We start from the raw sequence: 22,295 nt of genomic DNA, 5'->3' as shown, positions 1-22,295 counted from the left end.
GAGCTAATCTAATCATGGTTAGGAGTTTCTCAATAGCTGTGAAGCAAGAAGTGTATTGTCTTATTCTAGCTTAATGTATTAGTCAATACACAGGGGCAGGAAGATAGGTATTTGAAAGTGGTAATCAACTTTAATGGAAACAAGAGTTTTTAATGTTAAAATATTACAAAACTTCAGCTGAAACTATTTGTAGATTATATATGTACACACACAGTGGGAGTATAGTCAAGTCCAGTCCTGCACCTGTGATTTATTTGCATAATCCTAACATTTGTATGCCTCTTTGTCACCAGGACTGCAGTGCTTCAGAGGCTATATGTATATATACTAAATAAATCATTTTGCCCACTCATGGCAAACAGCCACTTTGTGCCAGCAACATTGCAGAATGCATTTTAGTACATAGGGGACATTGATGAATATTTTGTCCTTTTGAAATTCCATGGACTTCAGGGCACCAAAATATATTTCAGGTTGGACTAGGTCCAGATGTGTATGAGAACTCCTTGGCAGTCTTGTAAAAAGCATATGGGAGTTTTAAAGGTGACCTCTTTTTAGAAATTTAATTGGATTTTTCTTCTATTCAATAATGTGTAAAGAAAGCAAAAAGGTAAAGGGATGTGGTATTTCTTAGATTGTTCAGTTAGGAATATCCATCATATCAAGGCTGGTTTTTCTTCAGAGTGATCTGTAGGCATGGCATCTTGAGTTCTCTGCATTGGAGAGATCAGCTGATGTGCAGTGGTTCCTGTAGAGGAAAGAGAATGTGTGCTCATAAATTGCTTCTAATAAATATTTCCCTGGCAGTTACTACAATTGCAAGATGAAGAATGTGTCTAGGTGCTATTAGCATTGTGAATTGAGAGGAAACATGGATGCATCCCATTGTCAGAGCTGAGACTTGTCTTCCTGTCACTTTTCTGCACTTGATGGCCCCAAAACTGCTGATGTGATCAAACAGGACATTGCAGACAACAGTGATGGGACAAGTCCAGAACTCACTAATTCTGCCTCAGATTGTTTATCAGCAAGCACTTGGTCTTGGCTAAAGCAGACAAACCATACAAACAATTGTCCATTGGCAAAGAATTTTTAGGAATTGGAGTCATATGTCAGCATTCATTGCTGAAGGTGCTCCAGGTGCATAGAGGGACTTGGAGAGCTCTTGAATGTCAGTGCAGGACAAGACTAAAAAACTCCTTGAGGTTGTTGCTGGCGTGACTTGACTTGATGTTGGTGCCCCAGGTGTTATTTGCTGACAATTGTAGCTCATCTGGTCAACTGGAAAGCTCATGACAGCAGAGAGAAGTAGTATTTAAGAGCCTTTGTGCCAGTTTTATAGCAGGGATTCCTGAGGTTCTAGGGACACATGGAACTCATAGTATTTCTTTTGGAGCTAGTAGTGGGCATCAGTGACAATGCTGGAGATGCCAAGAGTGAATGATGTGACAAAGCACTTGTGGAGCATCTCTAGAAGACAAGGAGGGTGCCTTTCTTAGGTGATAAGGATGAAAAGAGTGCTATATAAATTTTTCAGTGATCAGAAGGGATATAAGAATTTCTTATGAATGTTGCAAGTTACTGGAAGACTGACAGAAGGTTAAATCATGAAGTAGATGAAGCGTGTGATCTGAATTGCTTTTTACCCTGCAGTTCTTGAAATGCAGTTCTTGAAAAAATAAGTGCCAGCTTGCAAAAAGGGACTGTATCTTGAAAAAGTGTTTCAAGAAGCATTGACTGACAGCTTTACTCTAGGTCTTTTATGAAACATTCAGCTAAAGAGGTTTATTTGATCCTAGAAATATTAACAGGAGACAGAAAGTGATTTTGTGATTGTATATATTTTGCAGTTTTTTCTGGTGTCTGTTTCAAAAAAGGATATTGAATAATTGGAGAAAGGACAGAGAAGCCCCAGTTATGAGAAACTAGTGAAAATGCTTTCAAGATTTCAGTATCATAATCTCTTTAAAGCAAAACCTGTGGTATGCTCTTTAAAGTGTTCAAGCGTCTTTGACAAGATAAAATACCAAAACAGAAAAGGAATGTAAGGCTAGACACTGAAACCAAATTGCAGCTGTAGATTACATAACCATTTCTTAACAGGTAATTAATCACTGTAGTAAATGACTGAAAGGTTTTCTCCTCCTGTTCCTATCTGAATAGAATACCTTGGTGAAAGGTGCTCTAGCTAGCTTCTGACATGCGAGTAATGCTGTAAGGGTAATGTTGAAAAATGTGGTGTACAGAAGTTCAGATAAACTGATCTACTGACTTGTAGTGCATGAATCAGGTAGATTGGATCAAAGGTGTAATTTTGCATTTAAAACTTAACAAATTCACTCTGGATTCTTGTGCTTTTGGCTTTTATCTTTGCAATGAGAGATTTCTCCTCCAGTACATCAGTCATAGGCATACTGAAATTTATCCATGGAGCAATTAAATAGAAGGGCAACCCTGAGAATTATTTTGAGGCATTTTTTCTCTTGAGACCACAAGACAGAGGTAAGAGTCAATGAGATGTCAGTATACCACAAGCTTTTAATTTTTCTGCAGTTTGCAGTCACCATGATGGCTGTTCTGAGAGAGTAGGGCCCAGGATAAAGTGCTTGTGCTGCAAGGAAGTGTGGAGAAATTGTTCACCAGCTTAACCTCCAAGAGAAATTATTACATCTGTAATTTGAATTTTCAGTAGTACATGTTTCAGTTTTGTAGGGGAGAAGGGATTTTTCCCATTGTGTTTCAGAATGGAAAGAGTTTTGTATTCAGTTGAAATAGCAAAAGAAAGCTAGAGTGTTTCAGAGAGGCCTTAAAAAATAAGGTTTTACTGAATGAATTTTGCTCAGTTTTCCAAGTTAAGTCTTGGAATTAATGGATAGGAGAAGTAAATCATGCTAGAAATTGTCCTCAAACCCAAGGAAGGGTTAAGTATGCTGATTATTTCAGCAAAGTCTCTCTTTTTTTTAAAGTGCATACTCTAGAGTATGCACTTTAAAAAAAGTGTTGTCTGGAAGGGTGTTCTTGAGCACTGTGATCTTGAGGATGCCAAGACAGCCTTTGGCACAAGAGGACCTTGTTACCAGCTTCAGGGTGTGAAGCCTGGCACCTGGAAGAGGCCCCCTGTATCCAGGTATCCAGATACTCTGCAATTGGAACACCACTGGCAGTCCCATAGCAACTCTTTGTGTGTAAAAGTAGGGTGGAAACTGAATGTTAATGATGCCCACCACCAGGAGAAAGGAAACTGCTGAGCTGTGCCACAGTGAATTGTGACTCCCAGCTCCTGCCAGAGCTGGAAGAGAGCTCGACCTTCAGCAGCTGTCTGACTGCAGTTTTCCTGGAATGGTTAAAAATACTTAAAAGTGATGGTGTGATTGATGATATATTAAAAACCATTAAAGGAAACAGGAAAAACAGTCAATACTTGGTGCAGATCTATTGCTGGGTCATGAAGAGCTGCTCTGAGGGAGGGTGTAAAAAAGCCCAGGACAATCTGTTTTGGAGCTTTTTGTAGCTGCCCCAGCATGTAACTGCAGAGAATCTGCAAGGGCTGCAGGTCTGTCTTCACTCTTTTCATGCCACCCCCTAATTCTGTCTGCTGTATAATGGCAAGAGGTGTTTTGGGGCATCAAATCAAGCTCTCAGGTTTGCCATTGCTATTCAAGAGGTTAAGCACTGTGTTTACTCCTGCTCTCCTGTGCCACTGGCATTGAGGCAAGAGGTTCTTTGTTTCTCTGCTGGCACTCCCTGATCATCACTATGCAGAATGAAACTGTTCATCACTATGCAGAATGAAACTTGGAAGTTGCCTGAATATTAATTTTTCAGGCTTTCTGAGAACTGTGGAAAGTAAAGGTCGGGGGAAATATATTGGCTTCTATTAATGCAGAATGATGAACACACTGAGCAGGGAACAGGCATGCCAGCCTGTAATACACCCCAAACTTGGGCCTGCTACCAGCACCTCTGGTCTCCTGCCAGGAGCCTGGCAGCAACTTGTACAGAGCAGTTGCACATCTCCTCTGAGTGCAGGGATGTTGTGTCTGAAGGCTTAGAGATCCACAGAGTCCTGCTCTCTAGCAAGAGGAGTCCTGCTAGAAAGGGAGGCAAACCATTAGTCCTTGGTAGTTCTGTTTTGTGTTTATGTGCAGTGTGCAAGGAAATACTCTGTGCTGGAGCCAATGGGTTTATTTTAGAGATTGCTTGAAAAGAACTTGGATGTATCCATTTTCTGGTGAACAGCTGAAATAAAACCAGTTTTCAATATTTGCTAATTCTTATTTTGAAATATCACCTCACTTTTTTTACAGAGCTAGATGCTTTCAACATGCAGGTTTGTCACTTTTACCCCAAGCCTTGTTTCAAAATTGAACTGAAATCTTGAATTTTGTCCAAAGTTTTGAATCATCTCAATTTACAGACAAATATGGAAGGAAAAGAAAAAACCTCTTAAATTTTGTTCACCTTTCTTATTTAGTTATTATGCAGCTTGTCTGTGAATCCAAATGCAGTTCTGCCCTTTAGATAGCATTCATGGTTTTATTTGTTTGGGTTTATATCCTTTTTTGCTTTCCATATCTAATTTTTTTTCCAGGAAGAGGTTTATACAGTTTTAGCTTTCTTGAATAATGAGCATGCTGCCAAGCCTTGGCTCTTGCAGACTGCTAAGTGCTGTTGCTCATTAGCATCAAATGCCACAGCCCATATCACTTTGCTCCATTGCTCAGTGAGTGCATGCTGGCTGTTGTATTGGGGGTGTGTGGCAAGGGTTTGGTGGTGGGGCTACAGAGGTGGCTTCTCTGAGCAGCTGCCAGAAGCTTCCCCTGTGTCCCATGGAGCCAGTGGCAGGCAGCTCCAGGGTGGATCCACTCCTGGCCAAGGCTGAGCCCATCAGTGGTGCTGGTAGTGCTTCTGAGATAATTTAATTAAGAAGGCCAAAAGTGACTCCATGGGAAGCCCTCTCTGGAGCAGACTCCTGGAATGACCTGTGGTGCCTTGGAGAGAGGAGCCCACACTGGAGCAGGCTTGTGGGCAGGATCCTGCTGAAGGGACCCAGGCTGGGGCTGCCTGTTCCTGAAGGATTGCACTCTGTGAAGGAACCCACATTAGTGAAGTTCATGAAGAGCTGCAGCCTGTGGGAATGACTCACATTGCAGAAATTCTTGGAGAGCTGTCTCCTATTGCATGGACAGACCCACACTGGAGCAGGGGAAGTGTGTGAGGAGTCTCATTACCCATCCCTGATTTTGTTGGCAATGAATTAAACTAACTTCCCCAAGCCGAGTCTGTTTTGCCTATGTTGGTAATTGGTAAGTAATCTCTCCCTGTCCTTATATCAATCCATAACCTTGTCATTGTATGTTCTCTCACCTTTCAGCTGAGAAGGGAAAAGAGAGTGTCTTTGGTGGGGACATCTAGCCAGGGCTAACCCACCCTGGCTGTTAAAGCAGCAATTAATTGCTTTGATACTGAATGAGTTCTGTAATCATCTCACCTGTTATTTAAAATAATAATCTAAGTTCTCTAATGACTCTCAGGATTTAATTCCTTCAGGAGTCTTGCAACAGATGAGAAAATTTTGCCATGCAAGCTAACTAACATTAGCTGGAGAGCTGCTGGCAAAGAATGCTTTTTAAATACAGTCAGGAAAAAGATGTCTTAAGCAAGAGCAGTGTGGGTAAAGGGAAAACAGGGTTTGGTAGGTGAACAGTGAGCAAGTCTGATTGCTTTCTGTTGCTCTAACACATTTTTTGCTGCAAATTGGACGAGAGTTTTTGGAGCAAGATTTTTACAGGATTTTACCTGGCAGTAAATGCTGTATCAGTCAGGCTAGAGCAGTGCTGGATCTGGGTTAAGTTGTCAGAAATTTCTAAGTGTGTGCCTATCAATAGTAAGTAATTATGCATATGCTCAGAAGGAATGCTAGCCAAGGGAAAGAAGGCGTGCAATTTTTTTTTCTCTCTAAATGTGGTGGAATCTGCAGTGTCACAAAAACATGCAGTAATCATTGACAGTTTAAAACTTTGTAATAGTGACCTGTATATGTGCTGAATGCCTTTTTTTAAATATATACTTGTTCCTCCATGTTTTCTAAAATGCTTAAATTGGGCAGCTTTCCCTTCATGGCATATGACAGCACTGCTATCTCCAACCTTTCTAGTGCTGGGCTGATTTTGGTAATGCTGGTTCACAACACCAGGGAAAAGATTCTGGCCCCTGGCCATCAGACAGAAGAGTGGTTAGGTGGGACAGGAGTAGGAATCAGCCTGCTGCAGTGGTTGGACCACCAGAGAAGTGCTGCTTTCAGTCTTTGAATGGAAGAGCTAAAAGGAACTGAGGAAAATCAAATCGCTGATAAGTAGTTAACACTGCATTTTTGACAATGTGAAATGACAAGTCAAGATTTCAACAGCCTTTTAATGCTTAGATTTTGTTGTTCACTAGAGCAATTCTGAATCAAATAGAGCTCAGAGAAATGAATGCAACTAAGTGTGGTGACTTCCTTTTTGGTATTAATTATTTTTCAAAAAACTGCAACATTTGTGGCTTTTTTCATTAAGTTTGGGGTTTTTTTTCCCTTGCATTATCACTTGATTATGGATAACATGTATTTGTGTGGTTGCTGAATTGGGAATTTGTGTGGTCTTCCCCAAATGCTGAGTGTCTACAAACCTTTTCAGCACCAACTGAATACATGGATGCTTTGTGTTTCAAATATAAAAAAGAAAGGAGGTGATAAAACACAGACTGTGTTGCACAACTCAGAGGTTGACTCAGAGCCTGGAATATTGAATTAGAACTGTTGGTGTAAGAATTGTGCAGCTTAAGCTTCAAAAAGAAACTGACTTGAGCTCTCCAAAGCTGCCCTGGTTAAAACTAATGTACCTCCCTGGTGTGTAGTATATTGTATATTAGCAATTATAAGGAAAAAGCAGAGGCAAACCTTTAGCTCTCCTTCCATAGAGAAAAATCCAGGGCTCCTTCCTTAGATCTTTCAGATCCTCTGCCACCTGTATTATGTCACATGTAACTGGTTAAAAATCATGTGGCCTTTTTTTGCATTATGTTTTTGAAAGAGCCTTGAAAAACACTTAAATTCTAAAGCAGGAAAGATATATCAGTAGCAGAACACTGTAGGAGTTGGGCTTTTTGTTTGACTTGATGGATGGGAAAACATCAGCAGTTAACTTGGAAATGTTTGGTGTGCTGCTGTTTCTAAGACTGGAGGACCATACTTCACTTTTGAAATAGAAAATGCACTTCACTGGCTTTGCTTTTGCTAACACCCATACAAAGAACAGAGCAGAAAAAAAAGCTTATGTCTAAATTACAAACCCAAAGCTTTGAGGGAGAGGTGAGCATGCATAGACATGTCAGGGATGATAGTGGGTGGTTTGAAAAGAAACTGAATTTTTCTGCTTCTGTGACATGGGAAAGTGTTCCCAAAGATTTGCAGTTCAATGGCCGATTCAGCTAAACGGGCTTTGTCAACATCTGCCTGAAATCCACTCCAGGATAAGGATGGGTGAAGTAAAAGCAAAACCCAGAAAACCCCAGCTCTGTTCAAGTGATTCTGGAAACCCTTGGTGAGGCAGATGATTGAAAAATAGTTCCCCCTTGTCCTCTGGGCTGTGATGAGTTGATCCCAGTCCTCCTGTGGTCTGGAACTGGGAGTGTGTGAGCACAGGAGAGTTTATCTGTGCCATTTTACTCTGCAGGAACAATGGATTTACAACATGCTTGTTGCCAGTAACTCAGTTGGTAACTTGATCAATGTCAATAAATCACTTTGTTCTGATCATCAGCTCTTAGTGAGAGTAGAGATCTCAGTAGTGTAAATACTTGTGAGATGTGTGAATATTGGGATGGAGGGGGCTAGACTTTCAGGGGGCTGGGTCAGGTTAAGGCAATTAAATGGGGAAGAAGATGGGTATATGTGAAATACAGCAAAGGAGATAAGATGGAGCTCTCCACTGGTCCATAAACCAGGTAGCCTGTCTCAGAAAAACAGAATCTTAACTACAGGTCCTCCAGTCTTTCAGACATGAAATAAATATCCTGAAAAGAATACCATTCATTCAGCTGTAATGCTGTTGGACTCTAGCTTTTCTTGCCATTGAAAACCAACTTCACCTTGTCCCAGGTGATGTGTGGTGATATCTTTGTTGAGGATGTGGTATTCACTTGGGGTGTGTCTGGGGGGTGTCAACAGAATCCATGCTTCAGTCTTGGTCCTGGATTTTGGAAGGATCTGAATTCCACTAGGCATTTTTCAACAAATGTGATTCTCATTTGCACCTGTCTGACAAGAAAAACATTGGGAGGTTTGCAACATCTTGTATTTTCAGAGGATTGGACTGTAAATAATGGGTTTTGGTTGGCCTGGCAGTTGGTGGTGTCTCAAAGGCTGATATTGTGAACCGTGATTTACGTGGCTGTGCAGGTACAGCCATAGCTGACACTTGGTGTAATTAAGTTAATTAAATACCGTTGTGGGACTCATTTTAATTTCCTTTGCAAAGTAGGTTTGACTGTAGCTGATTCTTGCTTAGACAACGTTCCTTCCCCTCCTCTCTCTGTAATTTAATATCCAGCTACTTCACGACTCGATTGCATTGTTCTAACCCTTCACTCACTCAATACAGACAAATGCTGATCCTTCAGGGCCTTCCTTTCCCTCTGGGACTTCTGTTGCAGGCACAGGTTTTACTCTGAGTCAGTAAAATAAGGTTGTGCTCCATGACCTAAAGAGAGAGGTTTGTCTTGCTGCCACAGCCTGCAAACAGGGTGTTCAGGACCTCATGTAATACCTGCTGGCTCACACCTGACAAAATGAGGTAATAAGAGTCGTTTTCAGTGCACTCTAGATAATGCAGGGTTGATGGCAAGTTTTCACTAAGTTAATTAAACTAGCAGCCCACTCAGAGCCTTTTTCAGAGAGCTTTAAAAGGTCCCAGTGGGATGACTTATAAACTTTCTAAGTCTCACTCTTAGCTTGGATGTGTTTGGAAGCCTGGTGTGTGCATCTGTACAGTATTTTGTGCTAGATGCAGTATCCAATAATCCAGGCTTTCCTCAAAGTTAAACATCCTGTGTTTAAATAGTGAGGAAGATACTAAACGTAATTTAAAACCTCCAGGTTTAGATTCTGTTTGAGGTTTTGCCATGTGTCTTCTGTCTCAGGAGGCTTGGATGGCATCCTGTAACCTGAATTATGAAGCAATGGGTAGATGCTGACCCACTTACAGCACTTGCAGAGAATAAATATTTGCCATAATGCTTTACTTCAGGTCCTAACCAGAGAAGGTGGCCATGCAAACATGTATGAACTACTGTCAAATGTGGTTTTTTCCCCCTTTTTTTCCTTGTTTGGTTTTTCTTTTTTTCTTGCCTTCTGGATGAATTGTTCCTTCATACCTTGCTGTTTGTTTTAGAGAGGAGGTTGCCTTGTACATGGGAATGAAAAGCTGGTGTGGCTGAAGGGCTGTATTTGATGTTAAAGCAATGTTTTGTAACCCATTTCACTGCTCTACACCAACTGGCTATAAGAGACAATAATGCTGTTTGCATCACAGAATGCTTGGATACTAAAAGAACCACAGCCTGTTTGGCCTGTGTTTTGTACTTGTTTAGTACAGCTGAAGAATTTAGAACAAAGGAATGTACATGAGGTAAAATAACTGGGAAATAGGTGCTGCAGAAAAGGTCGTTAAGGCTCTGAAAAATTTAGTTCCACATTAATATTGCTTGTTATGGCTCTGTGCAGATATTAAGCCAGGACCACAGCCCTAGGGCAGTAGGTACTTTTTAAAACCATATATTAAGGACGTTTCAAAGAAGGACTTCTCATTTTCAAAGTTGGCTGAATCTTCAAAATTGGTAACACGGATGTGGAAGAAGCACAGACATTGTGCCTAAAATCCAGTATGCTGACATGAATCATGGCTGGCTCTCAGACCTGGGACATGCTAGAGTGAGCTGCAGGTTTTAGTGCTGGTGGCCTGAGCACAGAGTTTCTCTATTCCATGACACAGCTCCAGCTCTGTTTGTAGTCAGAGGTGAGCAGGTATAAGTTACCTGCTGCTCTCTGGAATTGAGGTGTAATGAAGGGTTGGCTTTTTAATGTCTGTACTCCGGTAAATGTAAACTCTTGCCAAACTCTCACCACTGCTAGCCAGCTGTTTTGTAGCAGTGAAATGTGCTATAAAATATGTCATTTGATCTCTCATAAATTACATGTTTGAGATGAGAAATGTATTTGTTACCAAGTGATAGCTTTGTTGTAGAGCAGTCAATTACAGATTGGGAGATGAGCAGGAACACAGATCAGTCTGGTGCCCTGTGCTTCAATAGATATTTTCACTCTCTGTGCCTAGGTAATATTTTTTATTTTGTCATTCATACTACTTAAAATATCAGTGCCACTGGTTACATATACCTAAGAATTCTGATGCTTACTTGTTGAGAAAAGGGAACAGAAATGCTTCTTAGATTAGTTTCCAGTGATGCACTGGCTGCATGAAAATAGGTGAGTGGATAAATTCCCTAAATTTATCTCAAGTGAGTCTCAAGTGAGGTTGTGCAGCTGTTCCAAAAGATGAGTTAGCTGCTCACCCATGAGGATTTCCTTAGTTAAGAAGACAAATAGAAGTTAAGTGAGGTATTTGATTTGCTTGATTTAAATTGATAGACATGGACTGTAAAAAGAGAAATCAGCATATCCTGTAGCTGTGGTGATACTGGGTTAGTATCCAGCAAACCCTGAAGTGTCAAGATGCACTGTGTAGCTGCCTGGTGGTTCAGAATGCCCATCTTCTGCTTTTGACCCTGCAGAAGGGAGCTTGGGCAAACCATGCTGAGAAATGTGAGAAGCTCAGTTGCTGTGTGTGCACTCTTTTGTCCCCTCCTTATTACATAAATAGAGCATGTATCTCCCTCTGCCATGGAAGCTGTCACTGGGATCAATAGTTTTCAGGATGGCAGAATTGAACAGGTGTAGCAGTTGCTTCTCCTCTGAAATGCTGCAGTGCTGACTCGGATATTTTCAGTGTGCTCTAAAGCAAATGCTTTTGACTAAAATACCCTTTTGTCTTGGATTCTTCCCTGCAGTTTATTATTGTGTCTGGAAGGTGCCTCCCACTGTGAGTTGTGGACTTTCAGCTTAATGTCAGTACTCATTAAATTGTAGGAGCAAAAGAAATTTAACAGACTGGAGTTAAACCACAGTAGAAGGAAGAATTTGGTGCACAGTTCCAGGGAGTTTGCTTGCTTTTAATTGCTGCAGACAGCTTAGGTATGGTAGGTATGTGTACTTCATAGCAATGCTTCATGGATGTGTGTTAAAATAATCTAAACCCTCTCACCTCCTGCCAGGTGGGGTTGTACATATGGAGCAACTCAATCTAATTGTTGCAGGCATGGAACAGATGGGGTTTTATTGTCTGGAGTTCTGGGAGTGCCTGTGAGAGCAATGTCAGCAAGATCCTTGCCCCAAACAGCACTTGCTGCAGGAAGAAGACACAGCTTGCTGCAGGAAGATTGGCTTGGAAGCTTTACATAAATCTCCAGCAATCATGGTTATGATGGCATGTATGGGAGAAAAGGAAAGAGGGTTTGTGTTCACTTTAGTCTCTGTGTTGTGTGTAATTTACTTGCTGCCTTGTGCTTGAACAGTTTCCAACATACCACATAGTAGAACACTGAGTCTTACCACCTTGGGTAAAACACTTTGTGGAAGTGATTGCTCTTATTTCCATTTCATAAAGGAGAAACTAAGATGTATGAGAGGGAGAGGGAACTGCTGTGGCAAATCACAGAGAAACTGTTTACTTATTGATTCCTGTTCTTGAACAACAACTACTTCATCTCAGGCCTCCTTTTTGCAGTAAAGCAGCTTTGTGGAGTATGATGAAAGGCAACTATGCCCTTTCCTGCTTGCCTATTCCTAGCCTTCATAATGGATGAGGCTTAGAGTCTGCTAGAGAATTTGTCCATCTCAGATCATGCCAGTTTTCATTGCAGAGGGTGAGTGAACTGGCTGCCTTTGCTGTGCATTCAGTTTTACTCAGTGAGGACTGAGGTGCATTCCCTGCTGCCCAGTGTGCTGTGCTGGCATAAGCAGATGAGAAGATGAATGTCTGCAGTGAGTATAAGGTCACCCTTGATTTCCTGGGAAGGGGTAAATACCAGCCAAGAGCTGCTCCTTTTCTGTTCCACTCTAGCACAATGTAGGAAGAAGTGAACTTGTGGTGTTGCTTTTATTGTGCAAGAAATGTTTGGGAATCCAGAAGGATACTTTGTCAGGCACTGCATGCTGGACCTGTGAAGTAGGTGCAAAGGCCAGGTTCATGCAGCAAATGATGGCTCAGCATTCCCATCTCTATAATAAGCTTTGCAGCCTTTCTGTTCTTCCCTTAGCCTACTTTCAGCTCCTCCACAGTGCTTTACTTTGTTGCTCAGGATAAGAGGACAGTGTTGTCTTATGGGACACTGGCAATGTAGCTGCTGTCAGGCAAGAGTGGGTATTAGACAGCTCATCTGCAATAACTTGATGGGGAGAGTCTGGAGGTCAGAGAAAACGTGCTGAAGAAATGCTGCCTGCCTGAGCATAGTGATGATTCTGCTTTCCCTACACATTGGACCCAGCCCAGCTCATTGGGAGGTTAAGGAGGATGAGGTGCCTTCCTTACCATGGGGGGTCACCTGGGCTGGAAGATCCTGTAAATTGTGAGACCAGTGCCTTTGTGTGGCTGGTGTGTTTCAGTTCTCACACCTGATGTCACAACTAGTGGTGAATTAAACTCAGGAATTAATTAAAACTTTTCTTTCCATGCATGCCATATTACTTTTCATAGGAGCCCTTTCCAGTCATCAGAATTTGTGTCTTCAGAAGTTCTTTTAGTCTGGGCCTCTCTGCAGGGCAGCACTGGTTGTTTCTCTATATCAAGGAGTAACACTAGGCAGTTTTTAAAGACTATAAACCTAAGTTTTTAAGTGTTATTGTCTGTAGAGCTACTACAGCCACTGCAGAAGCAAGTCCTGTTGCAGTGAACACAGTGAGGGTAGGGGAATGCAGCTTACCTGGGGGATTCCTTCTCTCACCATAGCTCTATGTGAGAGCCACAGTGTCATGTCCCTATTTGGGGAGCAAAAAATCAGTAGGGCCCACATGGAAATTCTTCTGCTTCTCACCTTCCAGCATATGTGGTTTTGAGGGAGAAAGGGCAAATAACAGTCACTTCAGGACTGGCCAATTTCTGCAGCCTCAAGAATAGCCAAAGTAGAAACTTTCCAGCAGTTGGAGCTTTCCAGTTTGCAGAGGACAGACTGCCCTAGGATGAGTTGCTATTTCTCTGATCCTCCCTGTTCTGCAGTTCTTCACCTCTGTGTATCTTGATCCTATCTGCCCTTCTACCTCCTTTTTCCCATCTCTCTATTATTCCTTCAGTATTCTTTCTGTGTTTTTTCTGTCCATGGTTTATCTCAAACTGAATTGTTTTGTGATGCTCAGTCAGGAGCAGCACTGTTACATATTCTGTTGCCAATGAGCTTTCTGTGTTTACCCTGTTCTCTTGCATTTGAGATCCTTAGCCCCTGGGACAGAGGCTTTCCACCACTGGATTGGTACAATACCTGTTACAGTGGGACCTGCTTTTACTGTCTAATAACATGATTAATACAGCTAGTACAAATAAATGATTCATTTGCACTTTGAGGTTTCTAAATCAGGGTGTTTTTTCCTGCAATCATTCTCTTCTTCATGAAGAATTAAATGAATGCAATAAATATGCAATAAATGCAAAGACACATAAATTCAAGTGCCCTAGGTTGTTTATCCTGAGAAATATGCAGGTTCATTCAATATGTGTCTCTACATGTTTCTGGCATCACGGTGTGTAGGTAGCTTGAAGAGCTGCATGAAGAAGTGATGTGAGATGTGTGTTTTTTGGAGACCACTGGTATGCCTTGTGTATTTACTGGGAGATAACATCTCTCCCCAGGAGACTGAGGAATATAGAATGTGGAGATGGCTTGTGATCTCCCTTAGAGCACTAAGCATTCATCTCAAGACAAGACACTGAGAGCCAGTTTTTTAATTCCTAAGCCTTCTGCTTATTCAGCATCTTTCCTTTGTCCAGTCTCCTCTTGTCAGTTCACTGCTGAATTGTGGATCTGTCAGAGGAGGCAATGTGGCTGAAGTGACATCTCTCAGTCCCTGGAGAATTGTGTCCCACAGGTGCTGTGAAATTTGTGTGACACTTGGCAGTGTGCAAACATGTGAGTGCACATCCTGTGGAAGGCTGTGTGGGAACTGCAGCATTTTGTCTTTCAGTTGACATTTCACCATTTCCTTGCTTTACAAATGTGTTGAAGATGTTCACATTTCATGAATACCAAACACAAGGGTTTTCTTTTTTTTCCCCCCATGATCAATATGAAGATCTCAGTAGAACACATAATCACAAATCTTTTCTAAGTGCTTTAACTGCTCCCTTCCCCCTCCTCAAAGCTACTGGCTGGTATGGCAGTAATTGAGGCAATCACAGTGTAAAAATAAATCATTGCCAAGGATCAGCTGTTATGTGCTGGTGTGGGAACTAATGGTGGCAGAACCACTGGTTCTTTTCTCAATAACACTGTGTTTCAAAGTTCTGGTCTTCCATTTTCTCCAGGATCAAATTGAAGAGGCATCTCTGCAAAGTAAATTCCAGCTGTTAATCAGTGAATATCCCAGGAGGCCAGTTGCCAGAAACATGCCGCAGGGACAAGATGTATTTTGAGAGATGGAAGAATAGCAGAGGTGTATGAGAGTAGCTGATGCAGAAAGGTGTTTTTTGGCCTGGATAGCAATGGAATTTCTCAGAGCAGATGAGAAGGAGCTTCACCATGTGCAAAGCCTAGCCCTGGTGGGTGTGTTGGGCAGTAAGAACCTGGCTACACAGAGCCAGGATTGAATCCAAGCTCTTCATGCTTCTCTGCCCCAGGCTGCCTGTGGGTTCAGGAAGATATCTCTGCAGATGGCTGGGGAGGGATTCTGCATAGTTAAAACAAATTAAACAGCTGAACTTCATCTAATCGCTGAGGAGTTGTCCATTCACCTTTTGGGAAATGAGGAAGATTTGAATTCTTTTCCTTCCTTGATGTCTGTTGATTCTCACTGCAGTGGCAGCTGGTTGCTGGTTTTGCTTTCACTGGTGAATCCCAGCTGTGATTGCAGGTGCTGCTCCACTAGCTCAGATCCAAGGGGGGACTTGTGAGCAGGCAGCCCATGTTGAAGTGCTTCACAGCAGTGGGTACAAATGAATGCTAAATCTGTTCTCTGGTAAATGTTGGAACCATGTGAGTGCACTGAACCCCTCTGAGCTGCCAAACCTTCTGTCAAGCCAGAAGTTAAGTTGTTGTAAGTCTGTGTTCCATTTTCTTTCAATAACTTGCAATGTGTCCTGTAGGGGTATAAATATGACTCCAGCCAGGCATGAAGCTTGCAGTTGAAAGCCAGAGTGCTGGAGAGGCTGGGTAATGGACAGTGTGATTGTGACTCTGGTCACACTGAAATGGGAGAGTCTGAGCATGTCTCCACTTGTGTGTTTGGCCTTTTCCAGAGGGAAGGGGTTATGGAAAGCCTGGTAGAGGCACTGCTGAATTTGTTTTCTGGATGTGTCAGGGTTGGTGAGAAGGCACAAGTCCCGCAGTGCCAGGTGTGTATGGATGCTGTGGGAGCAGCTGCAAGGGTGACTGGCCCTGTGTGCTGACTGGCACCTGGTGTGTGATGAGGTGTGGCTGGGAGTGTTGCAGTGAGGGTAGCACAGCCAGGAGGGTGAGTGAGATCATTCTGTCCTGCTGCTCTGCTCTCTGAGACCCCACCTGGGGTGCAGTGTCCAGCTCTAGTCTCCTCAGCACAGGAAGGACATGGACATGTTGGATGGAGCAGGGCTGGATCCTATCTGCCATGAAAGAGTTCAGAGGGATGAACCCTCCCAGGAAAACATGCTGAGAGGACTGGAGAAGAGAAGGCTGTGGTTAGACTATTGCAGCCTTTCAGTACTTAAAGGGGACTTACAAGAAAGCTGAGGAAAAACTTTTTAGCAGAGCTTATTGCAACAGGATGAGGGATAATGGTTTTAACTAGGAGAGTTGATGCAGATTATATATGAGAAATAAGTTTTAAACAATGAAGGTGGTGAGGCATTGGAACTGGGTGGATGACCCACCCCTGGAGACATTCAAGGTCAGGTTGGATGGAGCTCTGAGCAACCTGATCTTGTTGAAGATATGTCTGCTCATTTCAGGGAAGTTGTGCTAGATGAGCTTTACAGGTGCCTCTGCAACTGAAACAATTCTTTGAGTCTATGAATTGCAGATTCTGTTTGGGTTGGAGATATTTTTGGGTTGTGGGTTTGTTTGTTTGGTTTTTTTTTTCCCTGCTCCCTCTCTCCACACCTTCCACACTCTTTATCTGTTTATTTAAAGAAGTAAGGATGCTTCTAGGTAGGTTTTTATCCACCCGCTCTGACTGGCACCACTGAATATCATGTATTTCTAGACTGGGGGACAAGCTCTTGGCTGTGATGAGGTCTGGAGGAAGCAGCTGAAAGTCCTTCTGCAGGTGGAGGAATAAGGAGGAGGGAACCCATTAGAGTACAACAGAGAGGACTGGAGTGAATTTTCATGCTGATGAATATGAGAGTGGAAGCCCTGCCTGCTGCTGCAGTGTAATCTGGCTGAGCAAGTGTTCTCTGGGCACAGTCAGAACTCATCTGTGCTGAGCACTGACATGGCCTATTCCCATGATGAATATTTACCTCAGCAATGGGGCTCATGACTAATATCCCAACTGGAGCAGTTGCAAACTCTGTTCCAGGGAGTCTTTTCTGTCCTGCCATTTATCTTTGCAGCAGCACCTGACAAGCAGAAGGATGGCCAGGGAAATGCTCCAGCTGCAGTTTGGTGGAGTTTTTTTCCCCCAGTTGTTATTTTACTTTCAATTTCAGATTTCTCACATCTGCTTCTAGATCCACCTAGAAGGGAAAGGGAGTGGTGCAGATTGGTGCAGCTAGTGAGAGAAATGAGGCAGAAGAGCAGGAGTGACCAGTATTTGCTGCTGTGTTTGGGACACTGACATAAGTTTTCTCTAATGATCTAAACTGGGGGGAGGACTGAAGTCATTATGGTAAGAATTCAAAATGTAGTGGTTGTAGTGATGGATGACTACAAGTCAGCCAGCTATAACGTTTTAAATGGAGTGAAAATCCAAAGCAATAAACTATCAGCTTCATCATATCAGGCAACAAAGTTTCAGAAAATGTCAGGCCATGCTGAGGGGCTGCAGTTCCCTGAGCAGGATGGGGCAGTGATGGCCAGCTTTGCTGTGGCTCTGCTGGAACACAGAGCAATTTGCAGCCTGTTCCCAACAATTCCCCCTGCCAGAGCAGCAAGCTCAGGCCAGTATCTGCTGGAACAAATGCACCCAGATGTAGGACAGTGCCTGTGCTTGCAGTTTCCAGTGAGCTTTTGTCAGGATCTGCACTGGCCTCAGCAGGGGCATGCCATCAGCACAGCAAACACTACTTTGTGGTGAGGGAAGAGTTTCTTGCAGTACTGACTCCACGTTGACCTATTCTGGCAGGGAATTTCTGCTGCATCTCTAAGCTGTTCCTGAGACCTCTGAAAATTTCCCTCCTTTGTTTCAGAGCCATCATAAATCACTTCAACCCGAAGATAGAGTCTTATGCTGCAGTGAATCACATATCACAGCTCTCTGAGGACCAGGTAAGCCAGGCATGCCATGGCCTTTTCTCATGTTGACCTCTGGAATGTGGGTGTTCAGGAGTACCTTGTGTTCCCTGGGACTGATGATGTGGCAGCAGTAGGAGATGCAAGTGGGAGTCTCATGTTCCTTGTTCAGATGAGGGTGAGAGAAAGAAAAGCAAGAATTGCTTTAGCCAATTTTACCACCACATAGAGAGATTTTGGTCCCACAGATGTAGAAGGATGGGTACAAACAAGAAAAATATTCAGCATTGTCAGCAAGTGTATTTGGACACTGTGAGGATGCTGGCATTTAGAATGGGACAGGATGTCTTTGGCAGCAAACTTAGTTATCAGAGAACTGTTGAGCATAGTTTGATGGTTTTCTTTTGGTGATATTGGGGACCTGGAGCTCTGACAGCAACTGGTAAAAATTTTCTAGGATAATTGAATTCAGTTGAGTTAGATTTTAAAAAGCAGAGGTTTTTACTAAAGAGGGTGATTGTGTTAGGTTTTCCTTCCTTAATTTGCCCTGGTTTGCTATCTTCGTATTCTGCTTGTATTGCATAAATTTGTAAACGTGGCTTTTTGAAAATAGGCTACTGTGAGTGGTCTCAGGAATGGAAGAGATGGCCTATTTCCCAAAATAAAATATCAGAATTATACATTAATCACTCTTAGAGAGATAAATGACTCTGCAGGAGCATGTGGTGGACAAAATGCAGAGCTGCCAATGAGAGCTTGGGGAATCATCCCAGATACAGCTGTATCAACAACTCTGGACCTTCTGGAGAAGAAATTGTTTATGCAGTCCAGGACAGACTTCATTTAAGTCACCTTGGGTTGCCCCTTCCACTGGATGGGATCCCATACTTGTGCATGCTAGAAGGTCCTGACTGTATCCTGCTCTGCAATTCATTTTCTTTTCTGTCCACAATATTTTTACTATTTCTTTATTATACCTTTCCATGTTTCCCACTAACCTTTTCATTTAGTAACCTACTTGATCTGTAATATGTAACACCCCAAAGACCTAGCATGAATGCTGTACTGATGCAGTGGGGGGAAAAAAAGGTGGCCCCTACTGTTTCTATTCTCTTCTTGGTATAGTTGGATAGAAGAACATTGGTTTTAATTCAGTTTTCCTTACTGTTCTGCCTTTGAGAGTCACTGTATCCATAGCTATGCTTTGTGATGGTTTGTGTTATCAATCCTCATTCATTGATGATACACTGATTACATCAACCCAGGCCTCTAAAAAAGAAAAGCCTTTGATAGCCCAATTTAAAACTGGAGGCTTGGATAGAGGGGAATTTTGCATAGTCTTTGAGTTAGTCTGAGAAAGGAAATGAGCTTTTCACTGTCAGCTCTGTGTAGTATTCATCCCCCAGCAGTTCAGGGAGGTCAGGTTAAATCCTTTCTTCCTTGTGTGTTATTCTTTAAATAAAATCCCTAGCAGCAGGCAGATAATGAAATCAGTGCTGATGCATGAAGCATTTTGAGGAAGATGATTAGGAAGTTGAAAGGCAGACAGATTTCTCTTTTTTCTTTTCTCCCTTCATGCTTTCTCAACATAGGGAGAACATAAAACAAAATAAAGCAATAATAGCCCCAGATGAACTGCAGAGAAATAAGGGAGATGTCACTGTGGTGAGGGAGTGTGTGGTCCCAGGGTGCTTATTCACCTGCAATTTACTGCACAAGGAGGAGAGGGATGGAGACTTCTTGCCTCCACTTGCAGCTGTGCCAGTGAGCTCAGGTCTGTGTGTTTGGGCTGTGGTTTCCCCTCTGTAGCTGTAAGTACATGAGCCATACTGGTGGTTGGCCCAGATCAAGCCCAGGCTCTGGCTTTTGTGGGCTAACAGAATTTGCTGTTTTCATTGTGTGAGCTGTTCAGCATGTGTGTGGGAAGGGGAGGGATCAAGCTTGCCTTCTGGCTGCTGCAGTCTCTTTCCTTTTTTGTTTTTCCTTCCAGCTGTACCTTTGTTTTAAATTGTGTGTTCACTTAATTACCCATTTCTCTGTTCTCCTTAAATATTTTCTACACAGAATCCACCATCCTTTATAGCCCTGTCTTTTGAAGTGTACCACACTGAAATATTTAATGCTGACATTTAGGTTGTGTGTCCACACACAGATGCTACATTTGGGACTGGTCATTTTCTCCTTTGAGTTATCCCAGTAGTTTCAGAAGACTTATATTTCTTTACTGGAAACATTTGTTTTTAGAATTTTAAGGGTAAAACTTTTAATTGAGATTTCCTTCTCAGACACCAGTCTTTCTCTAGATTCTTGTATGGCTGCTTACACTCCTCTGTGGTAATCTCCTGCTGATTAGGCAGGTATGTCTGAAGGGGAATTTCCAGCTGCTCTGCTTTGTTTCAAATTCACCTGAAGCTAAGGTCTGACACCCTGTTCATGTGTTAGATTATTTATTTATTTTTATATTTTAATATCCTTAAATGTAGCTAAGTAATCAGCTGAAAGAGATTTTGCTCTATCTTCTTCCTTTCCTAATCCTATTGAAGCCTTTATTGCCTTGTTAATTACTAATGTCCATTTATTAGTATTCTAAGTCTGTCATTTCAGGGCTTTCTCCTTTTTTATTTACAAGCATTAATTTTAACAATATTACATGCTGAGGGGATTTGTAGGCCCTTGAAAGTGAGGGATGTGGGATTGTTTTAAGGGTAGGCTGTTAATGCCACTGTATGTTCTCAGCCCTAGAGATTTCCAGGAGCCATAGTGTGAATATACAGGTTTCTGGTCTAGGCAAGTATATTTGTAAGACTTCATGGAACTGCTTTGCTGACTGTTATGGGGTTTATCCAATGTTCTGATCAGAAATATTGGGAAAAGGCCTTTTCCATCCCATATTCTCTCCAGCAAGGAGTGGAGATTCCCAGGGGCAAGCAAACAATGATCCCCTTCAGTCTGTAAACACTATGGGATCCTCAGTGCCCTCTGCAAAGCATTTCCTTGCCAAGGCAAACTCAGAATCCTTCCCAGTCATTAGCTGTTTTGACCTTGCTGTAGTTCCTCACCATGAAGCAGGGAATGTCTTAGCTAGTTATTGGCATCTTTCCTCACTTGCTAATTTGTTAAACCTGACTTCAATGTTAATTTGTTGTTTTGTGGTATTCTCTCTCTCAACACATTTGGTTCCTCCCTGCACATCCTTTAAGGGGCTGAAATATGCTGCACAGTCAAAAAGATGGGGTTGGCCATTAACTGCCAATGTAATTTTAGCTCTTCCATGCAAGTGATTATTCCCATGTCTTCAAAGAGGTTTTGGCACATTTTTGAGTCAAAGGGCAAAATAGCCTTTTTTGAAATGAATTCATAGGCTTATCTGTACTTTCCAGATGATTGCACTGCCTGGTACTTAATATGTTGGAGGCAGTAGACTTTCTCAGTGCCATATCTGATCTGAGAAGCTCCCAAAATATTTTCTGGCATAAGCAGTTGTAGAGAACAGGGTCAAGGCAGTGAGGAAACAGCAACACAAGATTTGCTCCAGAAGAGCAAATGCAGACAAACAGAAAGGATGGAAACACAGCATGAATGGTCTAGGTGGGGTCTCACATTTGCACTTTTCTGGATGTGAAAGAGCAGCTGTTTGTAAGAAGGCAGCTCTCTGCCTGATAGCAATGTAGCACAGCTTTCCAGAAAGGCTGAAGTGAGAGGAAACCATTAGTTTGGGTTGAATCTTCTCTGAGTAGAAACGGGTTGTGGTGCCTTGCATGCCAATCAAGTCTTGTGCCAGTTACAAAATTGCTCACTGAGGTCTTGTTTTCTCTTTGGCATTTTTTCTCCCCATGATTTCCTCTCTGAGGGTCTTAAAATTGAGATGTCAGACACACAGGACTGAAAAAGCTTGTTAGTCAGGAACATCTCTGTGCTTTTTTTAGTAGAAGCCCCTCTTTCTTCCCAGCCACAGTGGGGACATTATGTCATCTCCAAAATGGAGGTAAAGTTCAGTGTGAGAGACTGCTGTGAACACCTGTTTTATGTCTGGTAATTGCAGATGGAAAATGCTGGGAGCCAGAAAAGATTGTGATGGAAAAACAGGACAACTCTATCACTTTTGAAATTGTGACAAATGAGTGTAATACTTGGCTTCTTTCACACTGTAGTACCTTTGTAACTCAGATAGACTCTTAGAATTGTTTCAGGTTGGAAAAGACCTTTAAGTTCATGTAGTCCAACCACTAACCCAGCACCACCAGTAGCTGCAATCCAGTTGTTCAGGCCACTGAGGTCATACCTCAATTACTGAATGCTCCTTCTTGCCACCCCAATCCAAATGGCCTCTCTTACCTGGTGAGGTTCTGAGGAACTAACCTGCAGTGCTGCTCAAGGAGGTTCCACAAGAACTTGCATAGAAAGACACAAAAGGGTGTAGTTGGTTTTAGGTGCCCTAAAGTGTTTTAATTCCAAGCCATTGATGTCAGGATTTATTCAGTTTGTTCTGGTTTCTGTAACTAGTACCAAAACCACTGGCAGAAACCAAATGCTTTGTCTTTTTTTAGCACTGCTGGCAGTGGTGT

The 22,295-nt window shown here is 42.4% G+C and overlaps 1 protein-coding gene across 1 annotated transcript in view; it reads left to right on the top strand.

Annotated features, from left to right (window-relative positions):
* ARMH3 (armadillo like helical domain containing 3) overlaps window positions 1–22,295 on the top strand; it is a 123,403-nt gene that overhangs the window by 71,825 nt on the left and 29,283 nt on the right. The window contains exon 24 of the mRNA XM_054636936.2: window positions 17,688–17,766. Within this exon, the coding sequence (XP_054492911.1) occupies window positions 17,688–17,766 (79 nt within the window). The remainder of the gene's footprint in view (window positions 1–17,687; window positions 17,767–22,295) is intronic.

The sequence above is a fragment of the Agelaius phoeniceus genome, chromosome 9 (genome assembly GCF_051311805.1).
Source record: "Agelaius phoeniceus isolate bAgePho1 chromosome 9, bAgePho1.hap1, whole genome shotgun sequence".
Classification (NCBI taxonomy): Eukaryota; Metazoa; Chordata; class Aves; order Passeriformes; family Icteridae; genus Agelaius; species Agelaius phoeniceus.
The sequence above is the reverse complement of the archived record's forward strand: the minus strand, read 5'-3'. Positions and strand labels throughout refer to the sequence as shown.